Source organism: Capra hircus, chromosome 6, assembly GCF_001704415.2.
Source record: "Capra hircus breed San Clemente chromosome 6, ASM170441v1, whole genome shotgun sequence".
NCBI classification, from domain to species: Eukaryota; Metazoa; Chordata; class Mammalia; order Artiodactyla; family Bovidae; genus Capra; species Capra hircus.
Window position 1 is genome coordinate 72,353,929 of NC_030813.1, and position 12,496 is coordinate 72,366,424.

At 42.3% G+C, this 12,496-nt stretch overlaps 2 protein-coding genes across 4 annotated transcripts in view; one reads left to right on the forward strand and one right to left on the reverse strand.

Annotated features, from left to right (window-relative positions):
* Positions 1-3,556, reverse strand: part of AASDH (aminoadipate-semialdehyde dehydrogenase) — a 28,277-nt gene extending 24,721 nt beyond the window's left edge. For 2 of the 3 annotated variants that reach the window (XM_018049484.1, XM_005681635.3), the window contains exons 1-3: positions 3,139-3,556; positions 900-1,174; positions 688-808 (exon numbers count right to left, since the gene is read on the reverse strand). In XM_018049484.1, coding sequence (XP_017904973.1) covers positions 688-808; positions 900-1,129 — 351 coding nt within the window. In that variant the 5' untranslated portion in view covers positions 1,130-1,174; positions 3,139-3,556. The remainder of the gene's footprint in view (positions 1-687; positions 809-899; positions 1,175-3,138) is intronic. The other variant, XM_018049485.1, reaches the window with a different exon arrangement.
* Positions 5,066-12,496, forward strand: part of LOC102182773 (multifunctional protein ADE2) — a 63,542-nt gene continuing 56,111 nt past the window's right edge. The window contains exon 1 of the mRNA XM_018049488.1: positions 5,066-5,175. Within this exon, the coding sequence (XP_017904977.1) occupies positions 5,172-5,175 (4 nt within the window). The 5' untranslated portion in view covers positions 5,066-5,171. The remainder of the gene's footprint in view (positions 5,176-12,496) is intronic.

A 12,496-nucleotide genomic window follows, 5' to 3' on the forward strand; every position in this document is an offset into this window, starting at 1 on the left:
ACTTAAAAATTTTAAAAATAATGTATTTGGTTTCCCAGAAAGATCTGGCCGAAGTGCCAATCTCTTTCTCAAAATCTAAGCTTGGATACAGTTCTTTAATGCTGCTGACTCCTGTAAGTTGGCATAAAGATACAAAGATAAAAGTATCAAGCACTGGGACTTCCCTGGCAGTACAGTGACTCCATGCTTCCAGTGCAGGAGGTATGGGTTTAATCTCTGGTCAGGGAACTAAGATCCCACATGCCACATGGCCAAAAAAACATATCAAGTCTTATAAAAGCTTCCTTTGGAAACTCTGGAAAGAGAAAGTAAATTCAAGGCAATCACAATTCATTATTATGAGGGTAGAAGATATGTTCATGTCATTGAGCAGTGGTTCTCAATGGAGCATGGATGGTGGAGGGTACCTCCAGGAGACATTTGGCAAAGTCCGAAGAAAATTTTGGTTGTTACAATTGAGGGGTGCTACTGACACCTGTTAGGTGAGGCCATGGGGTTACTAAACATCTTATAATGTAAAGGACACTCCTCACAACAAACAATTACCCAACCCAAAATGTCAACAGTGCTGAGACTGAGAAACTTTGCTGAGTTAGTGAATTTAGAAATCAAGATGGGGATGGGACTCCCTTCAACTGAAAAGTAAATAAAACACATTAAAAAAAAAACTTAAATAGCCAAACTTACACTTATATGCACTTTTTCAACAAGGATATACTTCAGATTACATTTTTTCATAAAATGAATTGATAATGCTGGCGGTGAATCTGGATCAACAGGTGCATAAGCAGCAGGGACTTGGAGAATTCTAAAGAAACAAAGGACAGCGTCAGCACAGGATATCTGTTGAAAATAATCTTACTTTAAGATATCAAATTTTCAGTTCTAAAAAATCTTACCCTAAAATCCAAGAGGGTAAGTTTATTGTAGGATGGCAGTAGAGACCAATTTCCCGAATTCCTTGAAAGTCACAGTGTAACAGCAGAAAATCCGATAATGCTGAAGCAGCATTAATCACAGTCTTGTAGGTATAGTAAACTGGAGGCTGGTTGTTACATTCATCAAAACACACAGCTATTTTATCTGAATAAAGGGAGGCAGCCTGATGCACCAATTCCTGAAGAGTCATCTCACTGACGCTTATCTGAACATCACTGGTAGCAGAGAACTCTACCTATATCAAGAAATGTTAGGGGAACAAGGAGTTTCACGGAGTTTGTTGCTGGAGGCGGAGGGGAATCTTTGGAGAAAAAATTCTATACAATCACTCCTCATAAAAATGACTATATCAAAGTCACAATTTGCTGAACTATGAACTGTCTATGGTAACTTTGCTGAGAACAACAGGGTTGAAATTTTGATACAGTCAACCTAATTCCCTGTCAGAACCGGAAGCAAATATGAGAGGGCAATGGTATATACACAGATGAGGATGAAACAAGCAGAAATGCAGAATTCTCTCAAAACAGACCACAAAGTAGAAAAGAAATAATAATAAGTAAATTATTACCCAGTAAAACCAAATTCAAAGTACCATATGCTTAGTTTTTTCATTTTTCTTGTTACAGGTTGATTAAAATCATTAAAATCCTGTAGAGTAACTTTGAAAAAGCTAATTCAAGTGAGGTCTGCTTTTAGGAACCGAATGAAGGTGAAAACAAAATCAATCTCTGACAGAAAAAAGAGAAAAAAAACCCTTACATTTATCTAATTTTAGTCCTCTCTATATAAACTGTGCTTATTATTATTATTAATATGTAACACTTTTCAAAGGTCACAGCAAGTCACTTTTATAACTGTTAAGAACTAAGCTCTTCATACTCTAGTTTGAAATATATATAACATATATACTACACACACACGCACGCACGCACACACACACACACACACACACACACTCTGCAGGATCTTAGTTCCCCAACCAAGGATCCAACCCAGGGCCCCAGAAGTGAAAGCACAGAATCCCAACTACTGGGCAGCCAGGGAATAGCCTCTAATTTAATTTTTAAATTGCCAATAAATTAATTTAAATTTAGACTCTAAAATATTACAACTCAATAAAGTATTGTATCAATACAATGTTCTTTGCGATTCTCAATGCACGTCACATAAAAAGAAAATGTGAAGCTATATTTCATTAAAAAAAAAAACCTTAGGCATGATTGAATAAAAACAAAAACCTCACAACTGTCAGTATTTGAACTTATTTCCCTACTGATTAATCCACATCATTTAATCAATATCAATTAGAGAAAATAAAACATTCCTAAAGAGAGCAGGGGACTTCCTTTGTGGTTCAGCTAGTAAAGAATCTGCCCGCAATGCCGGAGACCTGGGTTTGATCCCTGGGTTGAGAAGATCCCCTGGAGAAGGGAAAGGGTACCCACTCCACTATTCTGGCCTGGAGAATTCCAGAGTCAGACAGGACTGAACAACTTTTACTTCACTTCAAAGAGAGCAAAATGAATAACTGGTGACATCGATAAGGTTTGGAAATACTCTGATTTCTAAACACAAACTTTTAAATATAAAATAACTTTCGTATTTGCAGTATTTTTAATAAGCTTTTCTACAAATACTTGCTCTTTCTCTGATGCACAAGATAAAATGAATTTTTTAAAAGCCATTTTTATGACAAATTACAACATTCCCTATACATATCTATACAATTAATATGTTTTTTAAACTTTCAATTGCCAATTTTCTCTTTAAGAGAATTAAGCCCAAATCTATTCTTGTTGTCTAAGGTTTTCGTTTTCATTAACTGAATCATAAATACATTTGTTTCAATAGAGAATACTAAATGGATGTCCAAACATTTCTGGGACCACATAAGGGGGAAAAAAATGGAAAATCTGGTAAATAGATTATATATGTAACGCGATCATTAAGTTTTAAGATACTTGCAACTTTATATCAATAGAGGCTGCTATTGAGTCATGAGAGGTGTTAGGCACTCTTCCTAGGTTACTGGTTATTTTAAATACTGATAAATAACCTAAAAACTTTATTTTCCCGTATCCACCGGCTTCTTAACGTTCATGAAGCGACTACGATTAATAACAATGCACTTTTTACCCTTCAACACGTTTTTCCAATTGCTTTTCGAAATCATGCTATTAAGAAAAGCTAACTTACATTTGAAATAAGGTGCAGAGTCTAATGCAGGGTGAGTGGAGAGAGCACACGTCAAGTTTAATCTTTGCACCACTCCATCCCGCCAGACACCACTAATTCAAATCCGAGGCCAACTGGTGGCTAGCCCGGAAGCTAAGCAAACCTGTGTGCAGGCAGCCCCAGATGTCGCCGTACTTCTCCTCCCTCACACATGTCCCCACTGGATACCGCTTCCTGTCGAGACCCACTCAGAAGGCTTAGAGGTGAGAGGGTAGCGGGGAGGTCTGAGCCTATCCGGACCTTCTCCCGCCAGCCCAACCCCAAGGCGTCACACACAGCGAATAAATCAATAACTCCCAAGGTTTAAATCCAGCCTAGCCTTCCGAGATCTGAATGACGCTGGTTCACCCGTAAACTTCCGCGTCGCCTTGCTGACGTCACATGAGCGACCCGGCTCAGATAGCGTCACTCTGCTCCGCCCCGCCCCTTCTCCGAGCTTCGGAGGCCACTGCTAAAAAGAATTGGCGTTTTGCTGATTGTTCTCATTTCAAATCTCCACTCCAGTCACGTTGGATTTTGGACAGAGTTTGCGAGGACTTTGGAGTTGACCCCCTTGGAGTCGTACCCTTTCATACTTGCCAAGAAACTCTGAGCGAGAAACTTAATTCGAAGCAACTGGCTCCTCGTTTAACATACGGCTGGCTAGAAAGAGATCGCTTGGAGTTGATGCTGCTGCTGCTAAGTCGCTTCAGTCGTGTCCGACTCTGTGTGACCCGACAGACGGCAGCTCAGCAGGCTCCCGTCCCTGGGATTCTCCAGGCAAGAACACTGGAGTGGGTTGCCATTTCCTTCTCCAATGCAAGAAAGTGAAAAGTGAAAGTGAAGTCGCTCAGTCGTGTCCCAACTCCTAGCGACCCCATGGACTGCAGCTTACCAGGCTCCTCCATCCATGGCATTCTCCAGGCAAGAGTACTGGAGTGGGGTGCCATTGCCCTCTCCAATCTTGGGCTAACTGAATACTAATCAACCAGTCAGGTGACTGTGTGTGTGAAGTTGCTCAGTCGTGTCCAACTCTTTGCTATCCCGTCGACTGTAGCCTACCAGGCTCCTCCATCCGTGGAATTTTCCAGGCAAGAGTACTGGAGTGGCTTGCCATTTCCTTCTCCAGGGGAATCTTCCTGACCCAGGGATTGAACCCAGGGATGGAACCCAAATCTCCCCCATTGCAGGCAGACGTTTTACCATCTGATCCACTAAGGAATGCTATTTTTGACAACATCATTAATGTACTAAAATTGCTGTTGCAGATATATATATATATATACTTATACATATACATATATAATGTAGGTAGGTATATCATCAATAATATACAAATTCAGGTTGTTTCTCCAGGACAAGATGAGCTCACAGACCTGTATCACCGGGCCAGAGAATTGTAAACTGCAGACAACCTGACTCACAAAACCAGATTAAGAAATGGTGGGGCTTCCCTAGTGTCTAGTGGTTGAGAATCTGTCTGCAGTGGAGGGGAGGTGGGTTCTATCCCTGGTCAGGGAAGTAAGAGCCCACATGCCATGTAGCAACTAAGCCTGTGTGCCACAACTATAGAGTCTGTGCGCAGTGAAAGATCTCGCCTGCCGCAACTAAGACCCAATGCAGCCAAATAAATAAGTAAATATATTTTAAAAGTTAAAAGATGGTGATTCATCCCAATTTCTTTGTTCTTACCCTTTAAAACATCCCTAACTTAAAGACCAAGATGGGGTACATCTGACACCTGTCTCCCATGCCCTTGCTTGGCACCCTGCAAATAAATCCTTAACTTGGCTACAAACATCTGCTGTCAAAGAGTTTGGCTTTCTGAAGCACTTTCCCAGTTACAAAATGATCGGGGTTTTGGTTTTGTTTTGTCTAGGGGAAGGACTGAGGAAGCAGCCTGGCATCAACAAATGATGATATAAAGGAATGAGAACACAGTGCTCTTGTGTCCTTAGGCATTGGTGGCAAGAAACTGTAGCAGTAATTGAAGGAAGAGATACCTCCACTTGCCCATGAGTATGTACCACTGGTCTTTTATTTGGTGTGTGTGTGTTGGGGGGTGGGGAACAGTGTCAGATGTGTATCTTTGCTTCTATATTTGGCACTGACACCATTATCCACCCAGTGAGTCGGGGAGAAAAAGCCTAGATACCCACCCCCACCCAATTCTTTTTACCCTGCTGTATGCAGTTAGATCCTCTGTCCTGCTGTCCCGTCTCTAGACCACTGCCCAGCTGGCCATATAACACATTCCAGATTCTTGAATCTCCATTCCAAGAGGTTCTGAATTCGTCATCCAGTGAGGAAGGGGCCTACAATCTGTATTCCTCCCCTGCCTGCCATCTGCATTTTTAAAATGCTAACTTCTGCTCTCTTATTTCAGGTGCTCTTGTTCAGCTTTTCCCTTAAGCCCTTACAGTCTTGCGTGGCTACAGTAGGACAACTTAATTATCCTACTGCTACCTACCAGGGTAATTTAATTCTGATATTAGTGATAGCTTGTTTGAGTTTTTCTTCCCCTTTCAGTCTCTATTTCTTCTGTTGCTTTTGGACTCTTATGTTAGAGGCTTCCACAGGTGTCTGGTAATAATGATTACTTAAAAGTGGGACATTTAAAAGCTGATTGAAAGTTCGGAGTCCGTGGGATGTTTTTTGAAAACCAAATGAGAGAAAAGGGCTGCAGAGGTTGGGAGGAGGTCTCAGAATTCAGTATAAAAATTTCCAAGTGCTTGATGTCCTCTAATACAAGGACTCTCTGTTTTACTCTCTCTCAAATAAAAGGGCTTTCAGAGTTAGGCTTTTAGGTTGATGGGTGGTATCATAAGGGTATAATTCATTCCCAAGGGAATTGCCAATCCTTCTAGTTACCCTCTTTATCCTTACTTCCAGAAGCCAGTTTCTCAGATTTTTAGGGCCCTGATGTCTCAGTGGTAGGGAAGAAAAAAAAAAAATCCACCTGCCAATGCAGGGAGGGTTCAATCCCTGGGTGAGAAAGATCCCCTGGAGAAGGAAATGGCAACCCACTGCATTTACTTGCCTGGTAAATCCCATGGACAGAGGAACCTGGCAGGCTACAGTCCATGGGGTCCCAAGAGTTGGACACAACCTAGCAAAACAAAATGATGTAAATAGTATTGCTTACTGGCTTTGCTCCCTGCTGGTTTAGTCTTTCAGTTCAGTTCAGTCGCTTAGTCATGTCCAACTCTTTGCGACCCCATGGACTGCAGCACGCCAGGCCTTCCTGTCCATCACCAACTCCTGGAGTTCACCCAAACGCATGTCCATTAAGTCGGTGATGCCAACCAACCATCTCATCCTCTGTCGTCCCCTTCTCCTGCCCTCAATCTTTCCCAGCATCAGGGTCTTTCCCAATGAGTCAGCTCTTCACATCAGGTGGCCAAAGTATTGGAGTTTCAGCTTCAACATCAGTCCTTCCAATGAACACCCAGGACTGATCTCCTTAGGATGGACTGGTTGGATCTCCTTGCAGTCCAAGGGACTCTCAAGAGCCTTCTCCAACACCATAGTTCAAAAGCATCAATTCTTTGGCGCTCAACTTTCTTTAGAGTCCAACTCTCACATCCATGCGTGACTACTGGAAAAACCATAGCCTTGACTAGACAGACCTTTGTTGGCAAAGTTATGTCTCTGTTTTTTAATATGCTGTCTAGTTTGGTCATAACTTTGCTTCCAAGGAGTCAGCGTCTTTTAATTCATGGCTGCAGTCACCATCTGCAGTGATTTTGGAGCCCCCCAAAATAAAGTCTGCCACTGTTTCCCCTTCTATTTCCCACGAAGTGATGGGACCAGATGCCATGATCTTAGTTTTCTGAATGTTGAGCTTTATGCCAACTTTCTTCTTTCACTTTCATCAAGAGGCTCTTTAGTTCCTCTTCACTTTCTGCCATAAGAGTGGTGTCATCTGCATATCTGAGCTTTTCCAAATCATCTGAGCCCTTTGCTTTTGGTTTCAGAATTTTGTTATCACTTTCTATCCTTGAGTTTGTGACCCTAAAAAATCCTTTTACTGTCATTTTCAGGGGGTCTAAGAGGAAGCAAATGTAGAAGACTATGTTTAAGATACCGTTTTACCTGGTAATCTAGACTGATCATTCTAAAACATCCATCAGAGCAGCCACAGCATTCTTAAGAAGCTTCAGTGGTCTCACTGCCTACATGGCATTCAGACTCTAGTAAGGCAAGTGAGATAGTTCATTATCTTTCTAGCCTAACCTCTCACAATTAACCACTGCTTCCTCAGCCCACACTGCACAGTCCCCACACCTGGTACTGTCAGATCCAGCTATAATACGACCCTAGATCTGGGAGAAGGCAATGGTAACCCACTCCAGTACCCTTGCCTGGCAAATCCCATGGACGGAGGAGCCTGGTAGGCTGCAGTCCATGGTGTCGCTAGGAGTTGGGACACGACTGAGCGACTTCACTTTCACTTTTCACTTTCCTGCATTGGAGAAGGAAATGGCAACCCACCCCAGTGTTCTTGCCTGGAGAATCCCAGGGACGGGGGAGCCTGGTGGGCTGCCGTCTCTGGGGTCGCACAGAGTCAGACACGACTGAAGCGACTCAGCAGCAGCAGCAGCATAAGTCTTCTGGGCCTGCCAAACCCTTATCAAGTTTCCACACCTGTGCTTCGGCTGGGTCACAGGCTAAAAACCCTTTCTCTCTCCACACTGGCTCGATGAACAGTTACTCCTCTTATGGAAACACAGCTTCAACATCGCTTTTCTTCAAACTTTGTTTGAGAATTTAGCTGTCCTCCTCCAACCCCCATCCCATGAACCTAGCATACTGCTGGGAGCAATTGGCCATGGACCCTGAAAGCAATTGGCCATGGACCCTGAGTGTCCCCGCAAATTCTTACTAAGTATGCAAAGAATACAAGGTACTGACTGCTTAGAGTGATCTATCTTCAGAGCTGAGGTAATGTCTTCCCCAAGTAGCAGGCTTGCTTCCACTTACTGTAAAAAGAATGAATCCCCCCAAACTTAATACTCTTTTCCTGTAACACTACCCAGTTTGTGTGCAGACATCCATTTGTGTCTACCTCGGTCACCCAGGGGGATTTTGGAGGCTTGGAGAGCCATCAAACAGGATGCTCTGGCCACGAGTAATGAAATTCTCAAGTCTTTAACCCAGGAACCTCATGTGCACTGCCATGAAACAGTAACAGGTTACCTTATTAGCTTTTAAATAGGGCCCAAGCCTAGACCCTTCCCAAACTGTGACTTAACACTTGTGTGACTTAACACTTGTCGTAGAATCTACAGCAGCTGCATTGTTTCGAAGTCTGACCTAATTTAATCCCTCTTGACAGCAGTGACTCATGTGTTTTGCACCTGTTTCCTGAGTATCTTTTTATTCTTCTCCATCTACTACATGGTTCCCATTCCCGATAATCAAATACATACCCCAGTATTTTGCAGATCCTTTGCACATTTATTGGTACATTCTCATTTCACTGTTTCTCTTCACCTACTTCCCAACTCTTCTCTCAGTTGTCAATGTGATTGTTTCTTCTGAAAATAAAAATTATTTCAAAACTAACTTTCAAAGTCCTTGATCCTACCCTGAGACAAGGTTAGGTTACAGGGCTATAACCTGTAGCATCATAGCCCATAACACGGTTGGGACTGTGTTGTATGATTTATTCTGAGGGAGCTCAGCTGCCCAGTTGAAGGCAGAGGAAAGAGTGACGGGTGGTTGAGTTCATTCAGGCTCGGCACATTTCCCTGGCAACTGAAAAAACTGGGAGAATAAGGGAAGTCAGGCTGTCTGCAAGAGTGAGCCCACTAGAGTTCTCTAGAGAAACAGAACCAGAGGAATAAATGGAGCTTAAGAAACTGGCTCAAAGAATTGTGGGGGCTGGCAAGTTTGCAACCTAGGGCAGACCCAGAGGCCAGAAATTCAGGTTAAGAGTTGATGCTGCAGCACTGAAACAGCTTGGAAACTGGCAGGGTTTCTAGGGTGCAGGCCCAAGAATTCTAATTCAGGAAACTACAGTCTGTTCTTAAGGCCTCAACTGACTGGATGAGGCCTACCCACACTCTGGAGGGCAATCTGCTTTACTCAGTTTACTGATTTAAATGTTTATTACATCTAAAAAATACCTAGACAGGTGTTTCAACAACAACTTGGCACCAGAGCCTAACCTAACTGAAACATAAAATTAACCATCACATCTAACATAACCATCAGTGAAGCCAAACAAGCAATTTTCAATGATTGAGGAAGGGTGCAAGGACCAACCCGGGTCTCTTTGTGTCATCGTTTTCTGTTTGACATAGTGCAGTGAGAAATTCCAAAACAGTTAATTGATTCCTGCCATCCAACCACTGAGCTACATAAGAAGACAATTTCTGCACACAAAAACAAGCTTACATTGCATGCTGCTGTTTACTCTGAAGTGTCTGTGCAGTTCTACTGTTGAGGGGTCTGGATTCTCTCTTTGATCAACATGAGGGCTGTTTTCCTTAGAGAAGTTGACTATACCTACTTGAAACTCAACGAAAGGCATGAGAAACTCACCTGATGCTCTAGGGCAAGATTCTGAGAGGCAATGATATTAATATGATTAAGTGGATTAAGTTTGTCAAAGCACACTTGGCTAGATTCCAGGGAAGTAGAGATAATATCTCTTGCCTGGAGAATCCCAGGGACGGGGGAGTCTGGTGGGTTGCCGTCTATGGGGTCGCACAGAGTCGGACACTACTGAAGCGACTTAGCAGTAGCAGAGATAATATCTAAAATTGGTACAGTAAGTACTATGAACTAATTATTTAAAACATACAGAGATTAATGACAGAAAAAATATTTAAAATGTGGATGCACTATAGAAGCCTGGAGATGGCCTCTGCTTTCTTCACTTTAACTATATGCATCTATTTTTATTGTTTTTGTTTTTTAGAGGTAGGACCCTGGTGTCTTTATTTTGTGATTTTTTTTTTTCTTTTTTGGCCATGCTGTAAGGAATGCAGGATCATATTTCCTGACCAGGGATTAAACCTGTGCCTGCTGCAGTGGGAGCTCGGAGTCTTAACCACTGAAGACTGATAAGTCCCCTGGTATCTTTATTTTTGAACAGACTGTTTTTAAAGCAGTTTTAGGTTCACAGCAAAACTGAGCAGAAGGTACAGAGTTCCCATATGCCCTCTGTGCTGGGCTGTGCTTAGTCATATCCAGCTCTTTGCAACTCCATGGGCTGTAGCCCACCAGGTTCCTCTGTCTATAGGGATTCTCCATGCGAGAATACTGGAGTGGATTGCCATACCCTCCTCTAGGGGATCCTTCCAGGGATCGAACCCAGGGGTCTCCTGCATTGCAGGTGGATTCTTTACCAGCTGAGCTACCAGGGAAGCCCCCCATATGCCCCCTACCCCCACATATAATAACCTCCATTGTTATCAATCCCCCCCCACCCTGAGTGGTCCATTTGTTACATCTGATGAACCTACACTGACACATCATTATCACCCAAATTTTCTAGTCTACATTAGGGATCATTCTTGGTGTCATATGCTCTATTCAGTTCAGTTCAGTCGCTCAGTCGTGTCAGACTCTTTGAGACCCCATGGACTACAACACGCCAGGCCTCCCTGTCCATCACCAACTCCCAGAGTTTACCCAAACTCATGTGCATTGAGTTGGTAATGCCATCCAACCATCTCATCCTCTGTCGTCCCCTTCTCCTGCCATCAATCTTTCCCAGCATCAGGGTCTTCTCCAATGAGTCAGTTCTTCACATCAGGTGGCCAAAGTATTGGGAGTTTCAGCTTCAGCATCAGTCCTTCCAATGAACACTCAGGACTGATTTCCTTTAGGACTGACTGGTTGGATCTCCTTGTAGTCCAAGGGACTCTTAAGAATCTTCTCCAACACCACAGTTCAAAAGCATCAGTTCTTCGGTGCTCAGCTTTCTTTATAGTCCAACTCTCACATCCACACATGTCTACTGGAAAAACCATAGCTTGGACTTGATGGACTTTGTTGGCAAAGTAAAGTAATATACAAGAACCCGATATATTCTATAGGTTTGGACAAATATATAATGACATTTATTCACCATCATAGTAATATAGAAAATAGTTTGACTATCCTAAAAATTTCCCCTGTGCTTCACCTATTCAACCCTCTCTCCCCACCAAGGCCTGGCAACCACTGATCTTTTTATTGTCTCCATAGTTTTGCCTTTTCGAGAATGTCATATAGTTGGACTCATACAGTATGTACTCTTTCAGACAAGCATCTTTCACTTAGTCATAGCCATTTAAGTTCACTCCATGTCTTTTCATGGCTTGACAGCTCATTTCTTTTTAGGATCAAATAATATTCTATTGCCTGGATGTACCACAGTTTATTCATTTATCTACTTGATTTTTATTTTAAAGAGTACTCCATTCCAGCCATGCACACAGTTTGAAAATCTAAGCCTCCTCTTCGGTGACACCTTCCCTGTTCTTGCTAGTGTTTCCCAGAACTTGGCCACTATCACAGTGCTTACTCAGCACTGCATTTCGAATTACTGTATTCACCCCTCCTACTCCATCAGCAGTTTGCCTGGTTCATAAGAGATGTCCTATTATTGAAATGCCTGAATCAGAGAAGTAAGATATAGGTGAAGCCAAGAACGAATCCTGAGTATGACTGTCACTGTGCTGTTCACCATGATGCACTACCTAAAAATCTCCATTTAGAAAAAGTACACCCACACTTTTAAATGTACTCATTACATGTATTTGTCACCAATGCATCACAAGGAATTCACAAAAAGTAGGCTTAGTTTGGTTCACAGTACAGATTCTGTGAAAACATATTTCTCATTTTCTCTGCAGTTTACCATACCTATATAAATTTAAAGCAGCTAAACAACATTTGAGATTACACTGATATAAAACTGTAATTCACAGTTCAGAAACTTGTGAAATAAAAGGTCATGGTAGAGAAAGAGTCAGAAATCTGTAAAAGTACTAAAGTGTCACAGTACCATTTTCTTTTCTAAAAACACCTCAATAAAACAAAAAACTATGGAAAACACAAAAGTCAAGTCAGAGATTTTGGTTTAGTACTTTCCCTGAGTCTCTTGTTTTATTTTAAAAAATCAAATGTAAAAAATGTAAGTAAGGCTAGTTTAAAAGCGACACAAAGGTCTCGCCGCCTCCATGGTGCCACAAAGAATACATTTAAGACCAGAAGCTACACATACAATGGTCCCAGGGCGTCATTCAAATGCCAGTGTGCTTGTGTTCCCACCACAGGGTTATGTGGCCACTGCTGCCTGCCACATATGGGCTTAAAGAGCTGTCAGCAGTTTCTCGTGCCT